Raw genomic sequence first — 25,191 nt, 5'->3', positions numbered from 1 at the left:
TCTCCCAAACTAACTTAGTAGAGTTGATAAAACCCAAAACATTATTTAACTGGATGTTGCAACCAGCATCGATCTAGTGGTTTGCTGATTATCGGATTCCAGTCCATTGTGTGCCGATGTCTCACACATCTTCTCTGCCAAATACAGCCCTATTCCAAGAAAATGATGAACCTAATAGGTCCACACAGCCAAATAGGTAAAGTCTTAGTTTGAGGAACACCAGAATATCATACCATATCCTGTTTTGGAGGTAGTTATTTCGATACAATAATGGGAAAACGTTCCAGATCCAGATGCTACGAATCCATTATGTAAATGGTGGCTCAATACCTTATTAATTAATAAATATTGTATATATTCCAGATAAATATTATTATGTCCATCACTTTTAAGTCGATATGTGGATCGCTGTCAAACTAGCACTATTCTTTTGACACGGTATCGATATGATGTCAGAAATATGGAAAAATATCGTAGAAAATAACGAACAGAATAATTTTCAAATATATTTATTTGATAGTTTATGCATTACGTAAGTAAATAAAAATAAAATAAAAAAACAAGGTGGTGCCAGCCATTAATACAAGAAACTGTAAAGCGTTCTAATAAATAATAAATTGTTGTGCCGATATGATGAATAATCGATAAATTACTTATATTTGTGAAATTTATAAACGTTTAATGTCCAGCAATTGACAGGCTCAACGTTTCTTTTTTGGCTACGTAATATTTCACCCTGTTATGTGCGCAGTAGAAGCTCGTTAACTAAATTTAATTTGCGAGATTAGCTTATCAGATGGAAAATTAAATTCCTTCTACTTGATTAGTCCCCCGACGTGTTGAGGTCCTGCATATATTTTCGTTCGGTAATGAATTTTTAATTTCATAACAAACCAAAAGGAGGAACACGATGTTATTTGAATTTTATATTCATCATTTTTAAGGGAAGGAAAGGAAAGAAAAAGGAGTTTTTGCAGAGAGTGTCTTTGTTTATATCACCGCCTTTATTTTTCAAGAAAATCACATGGTGCCAAATCCGGTGCCACTTCTACTCATTTAATCTCCTTGGGTATCAAACAGTATCCTTATTTGTTTTTCCTGTTAGTGCCAGTGTATATGTTAAAATTTACCAATATCATATGTATGTTCTAGTTAAGGCCTTTAGTTGTGAATGGTGTTGAACAAGCATTCAGAAAAAATTCTATTTTACTTTATCTCTATTAATTTATTTTAATTTTCTAAATAAAATAAAATTCTGTTTTTATTTTTTTACAATTACTCAATAGGCTTTGTTTGAATAATATTGAGAAAACAAGACACCTACAGTGGCAACTGAATTACATTGGAATACTGGTACCTATATTGATAAAAAATGTAGTATATCTAGATTTGCCTTTCACTGATATTGTGATCTAGATCCTGTTTGTATAAGTATATATATATATATATATATATATATATATATATATATATATATATATATATATAAAGCTGAGAAATCAAAAGGTATAGATGTTTATATATAAATAAATAAATTATATTTCATAATCTTACGCCTATAAATTAACAATTAATTTATATTTGTTATCACACTAGCAAACTAGCTCTAAAAAAACTCTAACCTATAAACTATTATGACTGTATAATTAACTGTGGTTTTTAGATATACTATAATGTTCAAATAAATCACATTTCAATATATTTTTGTTAAACTATTCTATTTAGATTGGAATTTTCTGTTAATATTCCATTTATATTTCATTTATATTATATTTTGTTCTTTGGTTTGGTTGGTAATATTTCAATCTTATCATTACTTAATATACATCAAAGAAGGAAAATATTCGATACACATAAAAAATAAAATGAACAAAACATGTTCGAGTATAACCGAAATGAAGAATTAAATGAAACGGAAAAGTTTACTGAAAAACAATTCGAAGTATACAACCTAAAGACGACAAATAACTCAAGCTCTCTTTTGAATTAGCCTACGATTTTCAAACTAAAGTCAATAATCCGACACTAGTATCTAAATTCAGAAGAAGGAACAGCCTTGTTCAAACTTTTTAACAAATACAATAGTATCCTCCATAAACCAAAAGATAAATTAGAATTCTCAAACACTATATTAATTAATAATTATATTCAGATTCCAATCTACTATCGAGAAGATTTCGATGAAGTAATAGCCCAAATTCTTCCCAGAACCATTAAACGTTTGGAAATTTACACAACACTCCCGGAATCATCAACCTGGATGATCTCTCACATAAGAAATTTAAACTTTCATAATTGGCCAATGCTTTTTACTACAGACTACGATTTTAATATTTTCAATTAGTGCTGGGAACTATCGACTGTTTAGTAATTGACAACTATTTACTATAGACTGTTTCAGTCGTATGTTTAGTTACCATTTTTGGTTCTACATCTTTCATTCGATTGATATTTAACGTACCCAATGTACGCTTATATAGATTTATATGTAATATATGTTATTTAATGATTTATTGGTAGTTTGCTTGCAAATAACAATATATTGTACATTAATATTATAGCATTTTGGTACAATATGTTTCAAAATTGTTAATGTAATAGGATAAAAAAATTAAAATTGGGAATGATAAATAGTAAAATATTTTGATTGTTTTTATGGCAATAATAGGTAATTGTCGATTACTCACTCGATTTTTGTTAAAAAATATTTCCGTTCAGTAATAAATAAATCATTTATATAATTTCATTTAGATCATTTTTAATTATGCCATGGATTAGTTTTTTTTTCTATGATTAGGTATATGCTTAATTTTTATATAGTATTTATGGTTATTCAACATCTTAGGATTTCGTTTAAGTTCTATTGTATTGTCTATATGTATAATAGTATATTATATAAATTAGCAATTAGCACATTAAAATACAATAAAACATTTGTGGAGTATTATTCCGTTCCATAGAAAAAAATCATTCCTTTTTACAGGTCCACAAAACATTCAAATATAAAAGTAATTCTGCTTCGTTTAAAATTAAATTATAAATTGTATGTTATGTATTATTATTATTATTATAGTATTCAGTAATTATTTTGTTCCTTTCATTTTTTAAATTTAGTTTGTGAAGGAATTTATACATCTCTGTCTCGCTTATACTGACGATGGAAATATAACTACGTATAAAATTAACTGCCCCAAGAAATTATCTCCGTCCTTTCCTCTCTCACAATGTATATAGGAAAGGATTAGTTCATCTTCGTCTGCCATCACGAACTGAAAAAAAAACAGTCGAACCGTGCATTCGACTGAAAATAGTAATTACTATACTTGCTAGTTGTTTGACTATCGACTGTTTCTAATGTTTTGCGACTATCAACTGTTTTGACTATTTTCTGTCGATAGTTCCCAACGCTATTTTGAACACTGTCTAAAACAAGCTCCTTGTATCAAACGCCTTTGATTACCAAATAGATGATACTCAATAGCATATCAATAGCAATCGAACTCATACAAAATAAACTTTATCGTCGTCTCCTTCGATCAATAGAAAGAGCGGGAGAACTCGAGAAAAATCTTGTTATTTTCGAAATTGGAGATTGCAGGAATTCGAGTCATGCCATTTCGGCATAACAGACCGAAAGATCTCCTCCTGATAAATCGTATTCAACAAGTTACTTTGCAGGGAGATCGGTCTTAGATTATCTTATCATTATGCGGGGGATAGGCCTGGGGAATTGGGGAATCGTAATATTTTTGTATGAATCTCTGCCAACGACATGCCAATTGTTATAAAACGACAGGATTGTATCCAGTTTAAAATGTAATTGGACCTTCAAAAGGTTATATAAATGGTTTAATTTTATACACAATGGGGGTTGATATTATCAATGCCGTTCGGAGCATATTTTACAGATATTGCTACAGGAAAATGAGATTTTCGTAAAAATACACTATCCAAATATGGATATAAGGGCAATTTAAAACAAATAAAATTGAGTTATATAAAATTACGTGTTGGAATGGAGTTTTTAACATTTTCGACGCAGATTTTTGGATGAAGAAATAATTTAAACAAACATGCTGCCACAAAAGAACAAAATTATTTGCTAAAATGACTTATTAGTTGATTTATTGGTATTATTATTATTGTTTCAACAAAACTTTGTAACTTTCTCTGGCTGGTATTTAATCTAAAGGATAGTCCACAAAGAAGTTTAACGGAACTTGCACTTGATAAGTATATCTATTTGGTAATCAGAGAGTTTGATACAAGTAGCTTGTTTTCGAAGAATTCGGTTAGATATCCAAAAGTATCAGACAGCATTATAGCAGACTCCATAGCTCCAGGAGAATACCATAGCATCTGCAAAGACAAATTTGGATTGTTGTTATCGCTATTTATTCTGATACAGGATGGATGAATGTATTTAATTAATTGGCCAACTTCCAAGCCTCTGTTGATGTTGGCCAATTAATTAGTACACAACATTATAAAACTTCTGAATATATTAGCTGTATGATTAGATGCAGTGTATAGAGTATCTAAAAGGCCCAATGAAGGAAAACTATTTTTAAAATAGTAAAGTCGCGTATTTCTTATAAGCAAGAAGACTTAGCGAACAACCTGTATTATATTTATATATAGTATTATATAGTATTATATATCCTTTATTCACGCTATGTAGGTAGCGACGGTTCGCTGGATTTTCCAGATTAAATCTCGGAGATTGGTCCGCTTTCTAAACATTAAGTACTATATGTAACGCATTAAAACTACCGCTTATTTCTTGTTTAATCCGGGACACGGTTAACAACCTCATTTCAGAAATTCTTCTTAGTCAATTTTCCCGTTGCTTTATAAAGTTAACCGGCAGAGATGAAAATTGAACGAATTAAATTCGCTTCGTGTCTTATCCCTGTGTGGCGAGGAGCTTTCAACCTTTCCAGACTGGTACGTAATTTTAGCTCTGATACGCCGCAGACCTGCCAATATTAAAAAGAACTTGTAAAAAAATACAATTTTCTGCGACTAGAGAATGGGGTTCTTTTGGTCCTACGTTGTAAAAGTCTGGCTTGTGTATAGTTGTTATTTTATTTTAGAATCCCAATAAATCACGAATAAATAAATTTTGGATGTACTGAGATAATGAGATGTAATGAGATGTGCTTACTGTATTATCCAGTACAGTATGAGAAATATCATAGTGGTGATTTTAGAGGAGGTGTATCTCCTACATTATATATAGTCTATCATTTGAATTGTTCACACACGTATTCCAATTTACAGGACATTGGACCATTATTTCTGTTGTAACTTTTTCATTTTTTCAATTTTTAATTTATCTTGTGATCTCAACCTAAATCATAATTCTTAACAAATGGAGTGGATGCTGTTATTTTAAACTGAGATTTTCTCAAGCCCAATACTAACGGTTTTGTTTAAATTTAATACAAACGAGGGAGGGGCCGTAGGGTAATATTATTATTTAAGGCAACTTTCAAATTTTTATTTCAATTCAAAGTCAACTAGTTGAATCCAGCCACTGTGGTTTCCATCTAAAACGTTGAGCTGTCTGGAATAAGGAAATTGAACAAAAAAGAGGAAGTGCTCTTATTCTGCTTCTTCAATTTTCCAATGTTCAGGAAGCTGTTGAATCGATAATTAGTAAAAAATATAATACATTCCTCCACATTTAGTTCAATAATCACCAAGTCCGAACCGCAAGGACCAAACCTTCCTGGATGTATATAGTTCATACGATATTGCCTAAAGTTTATCGTTGTTTAATTTTAAGAAATATTTCTGGTCTAGATCAGGATGCTTTGGACAAGAACACGTGCAGTGTTATTGTTAAAAACATTTTTGTTGCATTTCTACATATGAACTAGTAATTTTTATCGTATTTATATCCTTATACAAATTCGCAAAAATAATTCATAGAAATATACAATACAAGGAATATATTATGATGATTATGATCGGAAAATGGTCACGGGGACCCCATTTTAATTTCTGTTTCTATATCTTATTTTTCTATCGTCTCATCCTTTAAGGACTAACAAAGTATTTCTAATTTGAATGCTATTTAGAAGTAATCGAAGCTTAATTCCATTAAAATTAATTTGTACTCCTAAAAGAATAGGGCACTATCCTATTTCTGAGGCTAATCCCCAGTCGAATAAATTTATATTAGCGAGAATATAGTATTTCGCTAGTCGAACAATGAATAACAGCACACATACTATCTCAGGGATTTGCATGAACCTTGTCATACGAGTTATTATAAAACAACGAGGCAACACGACTCGAACGAAACGAAAACAAAAAGAAAACAGCCCTGGAAACAAGTAAATTAGACAAAAAAGAGGCATTGCTCTAATTCTGCTTCAATTTTCCAAAGTCCAGAAAGCTGTTGGGTCGATAATTAATAAAAATAACATTACATTCTTCCACATTTAGTTCAATAATCACCAAGTCCGAGCCGCAAGGACCAAACCTTCCTGGGTTTATATAGTTCATACGATATTGCCTAAAGTTTATTTGGATTTGCATGAACCTTGTCATACGAGTTATTATAAAACAACGAGGCAACACGACTCGAACGAAATGAAAACTAAAAGAATACAGCCCCGGAAACAAGCAACTTAGACAAATAAAGAGGAATTGCTCTAATTCTGCTGCAATTTTCTAAAGTATAGGAAGCTGTTGGGTCGATAATTAATAAAAATAGTATTACATTCTGCCATATTTAGTTCAATAATCACCAAGACCGACCAGCAAGGCCCAAGCCTTCCTGGGTTTATATAGTTCATACGATATTGCCTTAAGTTTATCGTTGTTTATTTTTAAGATATATTTCTGGTCTAGATTAGGATGCTTTGGACAAGAACACGTGCAGTGTTATTGTTAAAAACATTTTTGTTGTATTTCTACATATGAACTAGTAATTTTTATCATCTTTATGCCTTTATACAATCCAACCTCGCTAAAATAATTCATATAAATATACAATACAAGGAATATATTATGATATAAGTGTTATTCTACTCGGAAAATGGTCATACGGACCCCATTTTAATTTCTGTTTCTATATCTTGTTTTTCTATCGTCTCATCCTTTGAGGACTAACAAAGTATTTCTAATTTAAATGATATTTAAAAGTAATCGAAGCTTAATTCCATTAAAATTAGTTTGTACTCCTAATAGAATAGAGCACTATCCTATTTCTGAGGCTAATCCCCAGTCGAGTAAATTTATATTAGCGAGAATATAGTATTTCGCTAGTCGAACAAGGAATAACAGCACACATACTATCTCAGGGATTTGCATGAACCTTGTCATACGAGTTATTATAAAACAACGAGGCAACACGACTCGAACGAAACGAAAACAAAAAGAAAACAGCCCCGGAAACAAGTAAATTAGATAAAAAAGAGGCATTGCTCTAATTCTGCTTCAATTTTCCAAAGTCCAGAAAGCTGTTGGGTCGATAATTAATAAAAATAACATTACATTCTTCCACATTTAGTTCAATAATCACCAAGTCCGAGCCGCAAGGACCAAACCTTCCTGGGTTTATATAGTTCATACGATATTGCCTAAAGTTTATCGTTGTTTTATTTTAAGAAATATTTCTGGTCGAGATCAGGATGCTTTGGAAAAGAATATGTGCAGTTTTATTGTTAAAAATTTTTTGTTGCATTTCTACATATGAACTAGTGATTTTTATCATCTTTATACCCTTATACAAACCAACTTCGCTAAAATAATTCATAGAAATATATAATAAAAAGAAGATATTATGGTATAAGAGATATTCTAATCGAAGCTTAATTCCATTAAAATTAGTTTGTACTCCTGAAAGAATAAAGCACTATCCTATTTCTGAGGCTAATCCCCAGTCGAATAAATTTATATTAGCGAGAATATAGTATTTCGCTAGTCGAACAATGAATAACAGCACACATACTATCTCAGGGATTTGCATGAACCTTGTCATACGAGTTATTATAAAACAACGAGGCAACACGACTCGAACGAAACGAAAACAAAAAGAATACAGCCGCGGAAACAAGGAACATAGACAAATAAAGAGGAATTGCTCTAATTCTGCTTCAATTTTCCAAAGTCCAGAGAGCTGTTGGGTCGATAATTAATAAAAATAACCTTATATTCTTCCACATTTAGTTGAATAATCACCAAGTCCGAACCGCAAGGACCAAACCTTCCTGGGTTTATATAATTCATACGATATTGCCTAAAGTTTATCGTTGTTTTATTTTAAGAAATATTTCTGGTCGAGATCAGGATGCTTTGGAAAAGAATATGTGCAGTTTTATTGTTAAAAAATTTTTGTTGCATTTCTACATATGAACTAGTGATTTTTATCATCTTTATACCCTTATACAAACCAGCTTCGCTAAAATAATTCATAGAAATATATAATAAAAAGAAGATATTATGATATAAGAGATATTCTAATCGAAGCTTAATTCCATTAAAATTAGTTTGTACTCCTGAAAGAATAGAGAACTATCCTATTTCTGAGGCTAATCCCCAGTCAAATAAATTTATATTAGCGAGAATATAGTATTTCGCTAGTCGAACAATGAATAACAGCACACATACTATCTCAGGGATTTGCATGAACCTTGTCATACGAGTTATTATAAAACAACGAGGCAACACGACTCGAACGAAACGAAAACAAAAAGTATACAGCCCCGGAAACAAGTAAATTAGACAAAAAAGAGACCCTGCTCTAACGCTGCTTCAATTTTCCAAAGTCCAGAAAGCTGTTGGGTCGATAATTAATAAAAATAACATTACATTCTTCCACATTTAGTTCAATAATCACCAAGTCCGAGCCGCAAGGACCAAACCTTCCTAGGTTTATATAGTTCATACGATATTGCCTAAAGTTTATCGTTGTTTTATTTTAAGAAATATTTCTGGTCGAGATCAGGATGCTTTGGAAAAGAATATGTGCAGTTTTATTGTTAAAAATTTTTTGTTGCATTTCTACATATGAACTAGTGATTTTTATCATCTTTATACCCTTATACAAACCAACTTCGCTAAAATAATTCATAGAAATATATAATAAAAAGAAGATATTATGGTATAAGAGATATTCTAATCGAAGCTTAATTCCATTAAAATTAGTTTGTACTCCTGAAAGAATAGAGCACTATCCTATTTCTGAGGCTAATCCCCAGTCGAATAAATTTATATTAGCGAGAATATAGTATTTCGCTAGTCGAACAATCAATAACAGCACACATACTATCTCAGCGATTTGTATGAACCTTGTTATACGAGTTATTATATAACAACGAGGCAACACGACCCGAACGAAACGAAAACTAAAAGAATACAGCCCCGGAAACAAGTAAATTAGACAAAAAAGAGACCCTGCTCTAACGCTGCTTCAATTTTCCAAAGTCCAGAAAGCTGTTGGGTCGATAATTAATAAAAATAACATTACATTCTTCCACATTTAGTTCAATAATCACCAAGTCCGAACCGCAAGGACCAAACCTTCCTGGGTTTATATAGTTCATACGATATTGCCTAAAGTTTATCGTTGTTTTATTTTAAGAAATATTTCTGGTCGAGATCAGGATGCTTTGGAAAAGAATATGTGCAGTTTTATTGTTAAAAATTTTTTGTTGCATTTCTATATATGAACTAGTGATTTTTATCATCTTTATACCCTTATACAAACCAACTTCGCTAAAATAATTCATAGAAATATATAATAAAAAGAAGATATTATGATATAAGAGATATTCTAATCGAAGCTTAATTCCATTAAAATTAGTTTGTACTCCTGAAAGAATAGAGCACTATCCTATTTCTGAGGCTAATCCCCAGTCGAATAAATTTATATTAGCGAGAATATAGTATTTCGCTAGTCGAACAATCAATAACAGCACACATACTATCTCAGCGATTTGTATGAACCTTGTTATACGAGTTATTATATAACAACGAGGCAACACGACCCGAACGAAACGAAAACTAAAAGAATACAGCCCCGGAAACAAGGAACTTAGACAAATAAAGAGGAATTGCTCTAATTCTGCTTCAATTTTCCAAAGTCCAGAGAGCTGTTGGGTCGATAATTAATAAAAATAACCTTATATTCTTCCACATTTAGTTGAATAATCACCAAATCCGAACCGCAAGGACCAAACCTTCCTGGGTTTATATAATTCATACGATATTGCTTAAAGTTTATCGTTGTTTAATTTTAAGAAATATTTGTGGTCCAGATCAGGATGTTCTGTTGAGAAATATACAATTCAAAGAATATATTATGATATAAGAGTTATTCTACTCGGAAAATAGTCACGGGGACCCCATTTTAATTTTTGTTTCTATATCTTATTTTTCTATCGTCTCATCCTTTGAGGACTAACAAATTATTTCTAATTTAAATGCTATTTAAAAGTAATCGAAACTTAATTCCATTAAAATTAGCTTGTACTCCTGAAAGAATAGAGAACTATCCTATTTCTGAGGCTAATCCCCAGTCGAATAAATTTATATTAGCGAGAATATAGTATTTCGGTAGTCGAACAATGAATAACAGCACACATACTATCTCAGGGATTTGCATGAACCTTGTCATACGAGTTATTATAAAACAACGAGGCAACACGACTCGAACGAAACGAAAACAAAAAGAATACAGCCCCGGAAACAAGTAAATTAGACAAAAAAGAGGCATTGCTCTAATTCTGCTTCAATTTTCCAAAGTCCAGAAAGCTGTTGGGTCGATAATTAATAAAAATAACATTACATTCTTCCACATTTAGTTCAATAATCACCAAGTCCGAGCCGCAAGGACCAAACCTTCCTAGGTTTATATAGTTCATACGATATTGCCTAAAGTTTATCGTTGTTTTATTTTAAGAAATATTTCTGGTTGAGATCAGGATGCTTTGGAAAAGAATATGTGCAGTTTTATTGTTAAAAATTTTTTGTTGCATTTCTACATATGAACTAGTGATTTTTATCATCTTTATACCCTTATACAAACCAACTTCGCTAAAATAATTCATAGAAATATATAATAAAAGGAAGATATTATGATATAAGAGATATTCTAATCGAAGCTTAATTCCATTAAAATTAGTTTGTAGTCCTGAAGAATAGAGAACTATCCTATTTCTGAGGCTAATCCCCAGTCGAATAAATTTATATTAGCGAGAATATAGTATTTCGCTAGTCGAACAATGAATAACAGCACACATACTATCTCAGGGATTTGCATGAACCTTGTCATACGAGTTATTATAAAACAACGAGGCAACACGACTCGAACGAAACGAAAACAAAAAGAATACAGCCCCGGAAACAAGTAAATTAGACAAAAAAGAGGCATTGCTCTAATTCTGCTTCAATTTTCCAAAGTCCAGAAAGCTGTTGGGTCGATAATTAATAAAAATAACATTACATTCTTCCACATTTAGTTCAATAATCACCAAGTCCGAGCCGCAAGGACCAAACCTTCCTGGGTTTATATAGTTCATACGATATTGCCTAAAGTTTATCGTTGTTTTATTTTAAGAAATATTTCTGGTCGAGATCAGGATGCTTTGGAAAAGAATATGTGCAGTTTTATTGTTAAAAATTTTTTGTTGCATTTCTACATATGAACTAGTGATTTTTATCATCTTTATACCCTTATACAAACCAACTTCGCTAAAATAATTCATAGAAATATATAATAAAAAGAAGATATTATGATATAAGAGATATTCTAATCGAAGCTTAATTCCATTAAAATTAGTTTGTACTCCTGAAGAATAGAGAACTATCCTATTTCTGAGGCTAATCCCCAGTCGAATAAATTTATATTAGCGAGAATATAGTATTTCGCTAGTCGAACAATGAATAACAGCACACATACTATCTCAGGGATTTGCATGAACCTTGTCATACGAGTTATTATAAAACAACGAGGCAACACGACTCGAACGAAACGAAAACAAAAAGAATACAGCCCCGGAAACAAGTAAATTAGACAAAAAAGAGGCATTGCTCTAATTCCGCCTCAATTTTCCATTCGGGTTTATTAAACACGCGAGGCGTGGCGCATCCCAAAACAATAAATTCCTAATCCGAGATGCAGCGACGTAAATCACGTTATCACGTGAAAATCCTTGTGGCGGAACGATGGCGGCGGCGTGGCTCTGCCCCCCGCGTCTGATGCATATTTTTATCAAAAATTCACCCCGGCGCTAAAACAATTTACGTACCGTGTCACGGAAACCACCCTTTTTGGCGGGGCCGCGCCAGCAATTCGGAATGACAAAAATTAGATTAGGTCAACAGATAGAACGTGGCGCTGCAAATTGCCCGTCTGTTGCCGGGATACGGGAGTTGAGGGATAAGTTCCGTTTTCGACGTTGCTTTGTTACTGCCACGGAGCGGCGGTAGGCGGGACAGCTGATTGATAACTCTTTTCTTCGCTTTTTGTTTCAACATTATTAACATAGCAATTGAAAAGTCCCCGGCCTGACACATAGATGGCGCTACTAGAATTAAATCCATTTTTTTGTTAGCACTGACCCTGAAAGGATGCGTGTATAAATTTGACAGCTGTCGGATCATTAAACTTTCGCTGTTCTTTAATTTTATATTATTTATATGTATCTATTTAAATGGTTGATTATCCCAATTTAAACTACTGATTGCCAATATAAACCGCACCAAATATAAGCCGTTCTTCTTTATAATGTTGATATTTAATTTTGTTTTGGAATGAATTACATTATTGTTAGTTGTTCATCTATGATTTACCAGAAATTATAACTGAAAACTATTCAGTAATTATATTTTGTTTCTCTTGACGGCGATCTATCTCAACAACCGAAATGTGTGGCGACCCCTAGTTTAGTTCTAATCTGTCAGCGCTTCTAATAATTTCAAAGCTCACATCATTTTAGGTCTGAAGTAAAATGTTCGAATCTAGAAGTGTAAAAAAATCCACTTCGGTCCTTTATATGTGTCATTGACCTTAAAAGCAAATAAGAATATATTTTAACGAATTTTACGTTACAATTTGTTAACTAATGTATATATTGTTACTTTTTAAAATTCAGTTCGATTCAGTTTAAATTCAATTCAGTCCATTGGATTTCATAGTGAATTGGTAGAGCCATGTTTCATCCATTGTCACATATCTACATAAAAACTCGGATTTATTACGCTTGATCATCTTCAAACACTGCTCCGAATCATCAACTCGTCGTTGCTTTTGGTCAAAACTGAGCTCGCGCGGCACGCACTTTGCACAGAGCTTTCTCATACCCAAATATTCGTGAATGATATGATATACACGTTCAGTTGATATCTTTGGAGTGTCTGCTATTTCATTCCAAAACATTTTGTGGATTTTTAAAATGTTTTCGTCGGTAACAACCTCTTTTGAGCGTCTACAGCGTTCATCGTAACTTAGCATACCAATCCTCGATGGTTGATTTTCTTGGGCCAGTGTCCAGAAACTCAGCGTCAAGCCAAGTTTTTGCTTCAACTGTATGTTTTCCCTTCAAAAAGCAATATTTATCAACACGCGAAATTCCTTTTTATCCATTTTTTTTACAATAACAAAAGTTGCTTTACTCAAAATACTATAGTTCACAAACTAAAGATTCGACAGCTGTCAAATTTATACACACATTTATTGAGGGTTAGGGCTAATTAAAAGACATATGGATTTAATTCTAGTAGCTCCATCTATGTGCAGGCCGGGGACTTTTCAATTGACCTGTTATTTATTCATAATACAATTTTTGCGTCTGCACAACATAATGGTTAAAGCGAAACTGAGCTGAACGCCACCTAACCAAGATAGCACCAATCGAAATGGTAGCTGAACTTTTGCCTCACTTTATCTTAATTGTCATTTATCAAGAAAATACTCTTAAATTATTTTATTTAATAAGGCATTCTTGAACTGAATAAATCCCCCACAATTAAGTTACGTTTCGTATACTTTAAGGAAATTTGACATTATAAATTTTCGAGAGTGTATATTTTACGGCTTGAGCGTTGGATGTTAAAGTTCAATATGACAAGACCCATTTCGCCGACGTATTATATATAGATATTTTTTTCCTTTTTCCAGTGTTAAGCTGCCGTGTCGAACTCCAATAACAACCCGCCAAACTTATATAATGTAAAGTACTTTCGTCGAAGTTGGCTTGGTGTTCGGGCGTGATAGTTCGTAAAACCGGCGAGATGATGCGGCCGTTAAGGCTCTTGATGGACGAACGGATGAGTTGTCATCTTTTATGCTTCGCCCTGGTCATTACTACGCTCCAAGCTTTTCAAGGTAAGCGCACCGTAGTTTTTAATGTTTTCCTTTCACGACATCGGACACGTAAAGTATCTAGATGGCTATTGATTAAGCACAAATCTTATGTTTATGTTTTAAGTTTAATTCCTTCCATAACAAAGGAGTTACGGACGGTATTTCTTACAGATAATATATAATACTACTTCATATATATTGTTATAAATTTTGTTCTATAGTGATAGATTTATAAATTGAAATAAAATCCGATCGAAAAAGTTGCAAGCCACACAAATATGTCCTTTCTTTACTATATAATTGCTACCATCAAAAAGAATAGACCGCTCTTGTCTCTTTTAGTCTAATAATGATTCAGACAAACGTATATAGTCTGTACTGGATTAAACTTAATGTATCGTATCAATTTTCTCACATATATCAGCAATATTGATGAAATAGTTACCGATATCATAGAATGCAATTATCTTGATTGGCACGGATCATCAATCAGTATGCGTTGAAGTTGGAGGAGCTCAATTTATTCGTAAAGTATGCGCTTGATCAATAAAAGGATAAACAAGATAGAACGATATTACTTGTACCAAAAAATAATAAAAAATATAATACTAACAAATCAATGGAAAATCGACCTGGTATGCTAAGTTTAGACGTGGTGAAATGAGCACCGAAGACGGCAAACGCAGTGAACGACTGAAAAAGGTTGAAAAAATCCATAAAATTATTTTGAATGACCGTAAATTGAAATTGAATGCAATATAAGATACTCTAAAGATATCAAATGAACGTGTATATCATATCATTCACGAATATTTGGGTATGAAAAAGCTCTATGCAAAGTGGGTGCTGCGCGAGCTCACTTTTGACCAAGAACAACGACGAGTTGATGATTCGAAGTAGTGTTTGAAGATCAAGAGTAATAAACCCGAGTTTTTTCGTCGCCGAAACAGAGGCCTATTTTGAAGCAAAGTACAAATCGTACTACAATAATGGTATCGAAATGTTGGAGCGTCGCTATAATCAGTGTATCACCCTTGAAGTTAATTATGTTGAATAAATAAATTTTTGCCAAAAAAATTTATTTTAATATGGTAGGCCGGGAAGTTTTCAATTGACCTATTATATATATATATATATATATATATATATATATATATATATATATAAATATTATAATAATTCCTGAGGATATTCTTGATTGTGTGCTACGAGAGTATTTCATGCAGACTTGGTTGGCGCAGTGGTAAAGGCGACAGAACGGCCCTACTACTGTTATAGTCGCGAATTCGAATCCTGCTCTGGTATGGTAGCAAATTCATGTTTGTGATTTTCTATCATTTGTAATTGTACTAAGGCAAGGGTGCAAATTGCGACAAATAAAATTATCCCAGTCACGTCAGTATACAGGCTGGGTAAGACCGGATGTCTTCTGGAATGATTTATAAGTTGACCATTGGCCAGTGGATGGGTTTAATGCCGAGGACTGTGGTTCGAAGCCCACGTTAAACTTTAGGCCTGGTCCAGATAAACCCATAGTTGGTAAAAGGAGACTTTAACGTATATAAAAAAGATGATAATAATAGTAATATAATATATCATATTTTTTCAGAAAGTTTTTAAGTTTTTCGTGAAATTACCCATATAATAACTAAGTTGTTCTGTTATAAATAAGGGAAGATATTCTAGAAAAATTATTCCGCCCCTATTTTACATTGCTAATTACGCGCTCTTGTAATAGTTAGTTTATGTTGAGAAGGGTAATTAAATAAAAAAAAATTTGGGTAAATGATGTGGCTCGGTGAATGAAGGTAAAACGAAATGAAACAGTTGTGTTTACATTATGTGACCGTTATTTATTGAAGTAATATAAGAATGTGGAAAATACAAAATAGATAAAACGGATGGCAGCGGTGTTACCTGGAGACGAGGATTGGGCAGTCGATGGTGGCACGTCTAAACCAAACGAGAGTTTAGCACTGAATGACCGAAATACCCTTCAATAATATCCCAGATAAACGTCTCGGGGTTGCCAGCTATTCGTTTTCGGGTTCTAGTTGGCGCTGCTGGAACCCCGTCCGTGTTCAACACCTCAGATTGCATTTCTGGGTATTTTGTAGACCGTTATTCCATTATATAAAATTCGACATGCCTTAAGGTCGTTACAAAATAATTAACATAATTAAATTATATTACATTTATCATTCAAAATATATTATATATATATATATATATATATATATATAATATATTTCGTACACAAAATATTATTCCATATTAGAACCAAGTCAAAAAATAATTAGCTAAAAAACGAAATATATTACACACATATAGTTTACGCGATTTTAACGACATACGTTATTAAATTAAAACAAAAAAATACATAATGCGCTGCTTTGTTTTATGTAATGTTCTAATCTCGTGCCTGGGGCACAAGATAATTAGTTATCTTGTTTATCGTATTACCCTTGCATCGGATTTTCTACCTCTATGCAATATAAGATTTTTATGATACACAAAAGATTACGTATTTTACGACAGAGCGCCGGTAAAATTGTTCTCTTAAATTGGACTCAGACACAGGCAGGATTATATTTAAACAAGTGCGATGTTCCTTTTATGATTTTCAGCCGCAGACTTAAACAATTCTAGACCCATGTGAGAACAACAAACACAAGCCCATACGCAGTCTCAGTTTTTAATCAAGTACGGTTACGTTCACTTGAAACTTTATTATTTAAAAATAAGATGAACATCTGAATATACATAATATTTATTTATTGATGACGTATTTAGCACCTATTTGCTCCTAAAACAGCTGTAATATCCCTTAATTCATTTCACCTGTCTTTAGTTTTTTTTATTGAAACCAAATTTATTTCTATCCCTGTAATAATACTAATTATCTTAATCCAAAAAATATCTTCTAATATTATCAATAATACCCGCAATATCTAATTGATTTCTTAATATCTCGATATAATAATAAATATATTATTCTGAAAACTAATATGCATTATATTTTCTGAATATGGAATGATATATTGCCTTATATTGGTTTATATTTTTGAGTCTTATTGATGATGATTTCTAATAGATCCAGAACAAAATCTCTTTTTTAATTAGCCTTATGCCACGACATGTCGATTTAGATAGCTCCTTAAAAAATTTATGCCACTTGACACTATTCAAATGTTGACTCACTCTACAACACAAATGTTCTTGTAGTGTAGTCATACTTACCTTCAAATTTTTGATATTGCTCCATCTGAACAGATTTTGGGCTTATATTCTGGACAATATTTTTGAGACCATCGGATCTGTTGGTAAGAAGGTAAAATAACAGTAAATTGAAAAGAGCGTATTTTTATACAAATAAAGGATAGAGTTTGAAAACAAAATGATGTCTCATTATTTTGCTTTCAGTTCCTCTGCTTACACTTCTTGAAAGCAATATGCATTATAAAGGACTAATTTTGACTATAATTTTGAAAGCATACAATGCATTATTATTTACTTCTGCGCGAAAAAATGGCTACCAAAATAAAAACAAATGAATTATAAATGCCTTCAACCTCTTAAATACCTTCCCTGCTTTAAACTTTGCGATTCAAACAAGTAATAAGTTCAAAGTGGAGTCATCTAGATATAGAGCGTCGTGAAACATTTCTCTGAAATTGCATATATGCCGTATGTCATGACATAGTAACTGGCCTTGGTATTGATGTTATTTCGTGAACACAAATGTCAAAACCATCATATTTAACAAGTAAGTTAACTTACTTAACTATTGTTTACACTGATACACATTTTCAGTAATACTAATGACCGCTGAAGTCGAAATTCATAACAGATTAAAATGAATAAATTAAAAATAATATGTTACTAAAATTTGTTTCCAGAATATTTTCAATATAAGATAAAAAATTTATTTGATACATAATATTAATTCAAATTATAAATATCTCTATATTAAAATAACTAAATTCAATTTCCATTAAAGTTTCAATAATAAACAGAGAACACCACTGAACTTTATAACAAAGTATCATAAGTAAAATTATTTTCAGAACGGTAACAACTTCAGACCATAAGTATACATGATCTTTCTATACCTTTGTGCTATAAATATACCTATGGAATTATTTATTAATTAGAATTTAAAACCACAGTATTTACAAGCAATAAATCAACTGTTGATTTATTAAAACTTAGTTCTATAAAGTATATAAACAAAATAATTGATACATAGTTCAAAGAATAAAATGCCATATAGTCACAAATGTTATAAAATTAATTGCTAAATACTTTTTCTTCTTCTTTTTCACTTATCCTATGCAGAAACTAACAACTCACCATTTAATTAACACCAACTTTTTGCTCTTATGTGGAAATTAACGTATTTATTACCTGCAGTATTCTAAAACAAAAACGAGATTATTCAAAAGTTAATACCATTAAAATTTACACAACAATCTTAATAACCTTTAGAATTACTTGTAATACAATGATATTATACTATGTCTCCAAAACCACATCAATTATTATCACTTCTTAAGCAAGAACTACTTTTCTTAAATGTTTTCTGTTCTCCAGTTATCAAATGAAACCAAAAGCTGATATCAAATGTGTGATAAACTACCTTGCGATAAAGCAGACACGTTAATTTGTTATCTCTACAGAAAAATTTAAATATAATTATAGGTGATCATACTATTATTAATCGTTTCTTGTAAAAAATTGCTATAATTTCGTTTAATAATGCTCCTGACTCAAAATTCTTCCTCGATGTAAGCCTCAATCGTGCCAAATTTCACGCCTCCAGGTGTCCTCCTTTTTGCTCAAAAAGGGAGACAAAATTTTCTCTAAGCCTATTGATATATAGATATATCGCCGACTAAAATACATACAAACATCTAGCTAAAACTAAAATATGTCTAAATTAAGTTTTACCTCTAATAATTCCTGTATATATTAGTAGAATGCTTAATAAGCTCAATAAATATAATTACAGTGTTTCAATTATTTTTGCTGATGAAGTCTATTTATGGTCTGACTAATTGCTAGGTACTGATCAGGGACGTATTTGCCGCTAATCAGCCATATCAGATTGACGATTGTTCAAACAATTATTGTACATTCGAACCAGACCGCGCTGTTTACAATCTTCAATATCATTTCTTGTTACCAATCCGCAATCGGTTGCCAATATTTGTTCGACATTGTTAAAATAGAAAGCACAACTGCATCGGCATTAATTTAGTACCGAATGTTAAATGCAGATGTATTTAGATTATTTCGCTGCCGATACGTATCTTTGTTATAATAGCTACGTAAATATCAGATTATCCTTCTTGATTTATTGTTTTGCCATAAAAGGCATTCAAATTGACACGAATTAGTTGAAAGAAAGTTCATACGAATTAGGTCTGAAGCTAAATACATGTCAAAAATATGTTTTGGGTGTCGTGATATACTGTAATCAATGACTATTGTGTGCAGGTATTAGGTTTTTTTCTCAATATAATCTCTTTTATTCTTTTCAACGGGAAATTTGCATATAACTTTCCTTAGATGTTACTATCAGTGAGATGGACTGTATAGGCTTTTATATCATCTGGTGACACGTTTTAGTGGAAATGCTGTATTGATCAAGTTGTTAAGTTTTATAACAGTCTTGGTAGTTCTTGCAGCTATTATACAATTATTAAAGCATAGCTTTGTGATTTATTTCTTGAATAATATCATAATATCATAATGATACAATTTTCAGTGATTTTAACAATAGAATCTGGAGCTATGTGAGCAGATGACTAAACTGAATGCTTTTCCTTTTCTGGAAAACATATAGTACTTTTAACGAACTCTTTTTTTCTGTATGTAATTGGTGCTGAGACTTAAAACAATAAACCTTCCTTTACTTTCGCACTAGTTTTGACACAATTTAATAGGTCAATTGAAAGGACCCCGACCTACCATACTAAAACACATGTTTTGGCCAAAATTAGTTCTCTTTATTCAACATTTCAAGGATGTTACACGATTATAGTATTTTGTAGTACGATTGGTCCTTTGCTTCAAAATAGGCCTCAGCTTCGGCGATCACCTCTTCATTCGACGAAAATTTCTTCCCAGCGAGCATTCTTTTGAGATCTGAGAACAGGAAATAGTCGCCGGAGGCCTGATTTGGAGAATACGGTGGATGAAGAAGCACTTTCTTTTTCTTCAAATGCGGTCGTTTTCGGCAATTTCGTCCTTTAAACGGTCCAATAAAGCTATATAATAGTCGCTGTTTATGGTCCTTCTTTTTCAAGGTAGCCAATGAAAATTATTCCATGCGCATCCCAAAATACAGACGCCATAACCGACTGTTGCGTTTTCCCACGCTTTGGAGCAGGTTCATCGTGTACAGTCCACACGGCTGACTGTCGATTGATATTCGGAGTGAAATGATGGAGCCACGTTTTAATCCATTGTCACAAATTGACGCAAAAACTCGGATTTATTACACTTGATCATCTTAAAACACTGCTCCGAATCATCAACTTGTCGTTGATTTTGGTCAAAAGTGAGCTCGCGCGGCACCCACTTTGCACAGAGCTTTCTCATTCCCAAATATTCGAGAATGATATGATCTACATATTCAGTTGATATCTTTAGAGTGTCTGCTATTTCATTCGATTTCATTTTACTGTCATTCAAAATCATTTTCTGGATTTTTTAAATGTTTTGTCGGTAACAACCTCTTTTAGGCGCCCACAGCGTTCACCGTCTTGGGTGCTCATTTCACCACGTCTAAACTTCGCATACCAAACCTTAATGGTTAACTTTCCTGGGGCAGTGTCCGAAAACTCGGCATTTCGCCAAGTTTTTGCTTCAACTGTATTTTTTCCCTTCAAAAAACAATACTTTATCAACACGCGAAATTCCTTTTTATCCATTTTTGTCACAATAACAAAAGTTGCTTCACTCAAAATGCTATAATTCACAAACTAATGATCCGACAGCTGTCAAATTTATACACTGATCTTCTGAGGGCTAGGGCTAACTAAAAAATATATGAAATTAATTCTAGTAGTGCTATCTATGTGTCAGGCCGGGGACTTTTCAATTAACCTGTTAACCTGTTGGAGCCAATGGACCAGATTGACAAGGCTCGTTATCTTCTTATCTTAATCGGTGTTATGGTATAATATCTTTAAAAACCTGCGTTAACTTGATGTAACAGAAAATATGTTGTTAAAATGTAAGTCATGATTGAAATGATGATATATATGCCTTCGTATTAAAAAATACTGCTGTTCCGTCTGGACGTAGTCCAGCAGCAATTAAATCCAACAACTAAAAGGATTACGTTAATTAAATACCGTCATGCCGTCTACTACGCTTATGTTACGTCTTAATTGCGTTACCGTGTACATCTTTCAAATTTATGGACCTCTCAACATATCAACTCATGTTCTAGTAGAGTCATGACAATCAATCTTAATACATATCTGATTTACTATACCATTTGACGGTGTAACATGTATGACGTTCCGAGTAGTATGATACATTAATTAAATTGTTAGAATGTCGCGACAGTTCATTTAATACTGAATATTGCTAAACATGCACAGATTTTGAATTCGGAAGCCAATTTAAATAACTTCTTAACAATTTTTTTACTAAATTTAATTTAATCTTCGAAATTTCATTGTGTTTTTATTAATTACTAATCCCCCTGTGGTCGATATTTCATTACAAGTCATTAAATTAACGTTTCTCTCAAAATAGAATAAAGAGAATAATTTAAAATGATATATTAATATTATAACAACTTGTATTGGCAACATTTTCAGTACAAGATCAGAAATATATTTGATATATAACATTAATTACAGTAAAAAATGTCTATATGTTATAATATTATAATATAAGCAAAACATTTCAAGAACTAAATAGTTTTCTCATAGTTTTTATCCAATTTCTAATTTCCATCAAGTTTTAATAATCAACAAAGCTTAGATAAGTTTAAATTACTACACCAGTGAGTATTATAACAAAAGTATCATGAGTAAGATTATTTTCTGTGCTGTCACAGTTCTTACCTTCAGAGCATCAAATATAAGTATATATAATTTTTATTTACCTTTATGTCATGAACAAAAACATATAATAGTAAATGAAGTAATATATATTTGATATTCATTAAAATAATAACGGACACAATTGGGCATTTTATTTGTTACAGAATATAAATTAAATTAAATTAATGTATTTTTAATCAATAAGTAAACTATTTAAATCTCAAAACTTAGCACAATATAGTAAATAAATAAAATGATCTAAGATTAAAATGTTCTAGCTCTTGTTACACAAATTAATGTATTTATTATAATTTTGCCAGAATTTAAATACATATATTTTGTGGGTATAAATCAGTATATTCATTTGTTACCAACGAGGGTCTACCTGGACTGGACCTACAGTTTAACGTGGGCTCGGAACCACGGTCCTCGGCATTAACTCTACGGACAGGTGAGTGACCAACTTAGAAATCATCCCAGAAGACATCCGGTCTTACCCCCCTGGTTACTGGCATGACTGAGATCATTTTCGTTACCGCATTTTGCAGTCTTGCCTAAGGACAACACAACAACTAAGGACATAACAAACACAAATTTACAACCATGCCCCAGCAGGATTCAAACCCGCGACTATCGCAAAATTAGGTGCGCCGTCCTATCGCCTTTACCACTGCGCCTACCAAACCTCAAGTTAACGATTGATGTTAATGCAGATACAGAAATAATCATTTCTCTATCAGATTTATTAGCATTGAACAAATATTTTTGGAGTTACTCATATGTTCAAGGAAGTTTTTATGAAAACATAATAATTTTCTTATAAAGCTTGAACATTTGAGTTTCTTAAATAATTACTTAAGAGAAACAATTTTCTTTGGTAAATGCTGCAGACGCCGCTACTGGAGTTGCTTCCCTGAATGTATAAGCTGTTTGGTGGAAATTTTTTATGCAAAATATATCAAATATTCAATAAGCTGTATTCCCGTCCAGTTTACAATTTGTTCCTGCTTAAAAAATCGAAACATTTTACACCTAATCAGAAGAAGGTGTGTAAACAAGATATTTTAAATAAAACTGATAGAGAATTGAAATAAGTATCGCTTAAAAGAACGAAAATAATCAATACCCTTTCATCTTAACGATAAAGCCGATTATCTGTATCACGTTTCCCAATCTGTCGACATAATAGCAATTGTGAGGAAAAATACATTAATCAATTTACTGAATAAATATTTCAGAGTGCTTTTGTATTGAAAATACAACTTTCCCCTAGCTGACAAGAGACTGCTGAAAAAGCCTGAATGCGTAATTTAGTTCTCGAGAAGTTTTGGGGCCTTTACAAAGACCACAAGCTTCTTAGGGTCGACGAACACCTCACAAGGGACAAAGAAAGTAGGCCTCAATGGCTTACGAGGATATATCTCAATCCGAAGCTATATCCATACAGTTTAATCGATAAGCTTTTTTGCATATGAATTATTTCCAGATTGAATATACATATATAGGTTCAGTAAGTTCGAGGACATATAATGAAAATCTTTCCAATAGACATAAGCTTGCAGGTTAAATTAAAGAACGTGCTGCTACTTGTTGAATGAAAACTACTTGGAGTTAAATTTTATAAAATTTGTTGGTTTATCGGACGCAAATCTGAGTTATGATTAGATAACAAGACATTGCTAGACGAATCAATACTTATTTTCTTATATGGAATCCAATTATGGGGTATTGCGAGAAAGTCCATCCTAGAACCCATAACGAGTATAAAGTTTATTACTAAATTATTATGTTAAAAGAGTGTTGGTGATCCCAATGTGCTCAGTTGAGCGACGTGATAGTGAAATGCGTAAATTAAACATTGGTGCGTATATATATATATATACATATATATCAATTCGTGATGTTAAACGACGAAGATGTATGAATCCTTTCCTGTATAAATTATGAGAGAGGAATCGACGGAGATAATTACTTGACGCAGTTAATTTTCCATTCATAGTCCTTCACATAATAACTTTAAAAAAGAAAAGGGAAAAATAATTATTGAATATTATTAACATATAAAAATAATCATTTCATGTTAAAGGAAGTGGAATTACTTTTATATTTTAATGTTCTGTGGGCCTGTAAAAAGGAATGGAATGGTTTGTTTGTAAGGGAATAATACCCCACAAATGTTTTATCATATTTGAATATGTTAATTGCTATTTTTAAATAATATACTATATTAAATGTGGACAATACAATAGAACTTAAAATATAGTAGAACAAAAGCTAAAAGCTAAAAATGTACAATAACCATAAATACTAAATAAAAATCAAACATATACTTGATCGTAGGAAAAGTATATGATCGTAAAATAAGAGCTTTTTTAAATAAAATAAATGCTTTATTTACTATTGAACTAAAACATTTTTTACCAAAAATCATGAGAGCTAGATCTGATATAAAGTTTATTACTAAATTATTATGTTAAAAGAGTGTTGGTGATCCCAATGTGCTCAGTTGAGCGACGTGATAGTGAAATGCGTAAATTAAACATTGGTGCGTATATATATATCAATTCGTGATGTTAGACGTATATATATATATATATATATATATATATATATATATATATATATATATGAATGATGTATGAATCCTTTCCTGTATAAATTATGAGAGAGGAATCGACGGAGATAATTACTTGACGCAGTTAATTTTCCATTCATAGTCCTTCGCATAATAACTTTAAAAAAGAAAAGGGAAAAATAATTATTGAATATTATTAACATATAAAAATAATCATTTCATGTTAA

At 31.8% G+C, this 25,191-nt stretch overlaps 1 protein-coding gene across 2 annotated transcripts in view; it reads left to right on the top strand.

The window, feature by feature from the left end:
* Window positions 1-25,191, top strand: part of LOC143192690 (lachesin) — a 207,089-nt gene that overhangs the window by 1,745 nt on the left and 180,153 nt on the right. For both annotated transcript variants that reach the window (XM_076398185.1, XM_076398184.1), the window contains exon 2: window positions 14,138-14,344. In XM_076398185.1, the coding sequence (XP_076254300.1) occupies window positions 14,251-14,344 (94 nt within the window). In that variant the 5' untranslated portion in view covers window positions 14,138-14,250. The remainder of the gene's footprint in view (window positions 1-14,137; window positions 14,345-25,191) is intronic.

The sequence above is a fragment of the Rhynchophorus ferrugineus genome, unplaced genomic scaffold (genome assembly GCF_030347505.1).
Source record: "Rhynchophorus ferrugineus isolate W39M unplaced genomic scaffold, kcgeb_rfMv2 rfM3, whole genome shotgun sequence".
NCBI classification, from domain to species: Eukaryota; Metazoa; Arthropoda; class Insecta; order Coleoptera; family Curculionidae; genus Rhynchophorus; species Rhynchophorus ferrugineus.
This window is presented reverse-complemented; position numbering and strand designations above follow the sequence as displayed.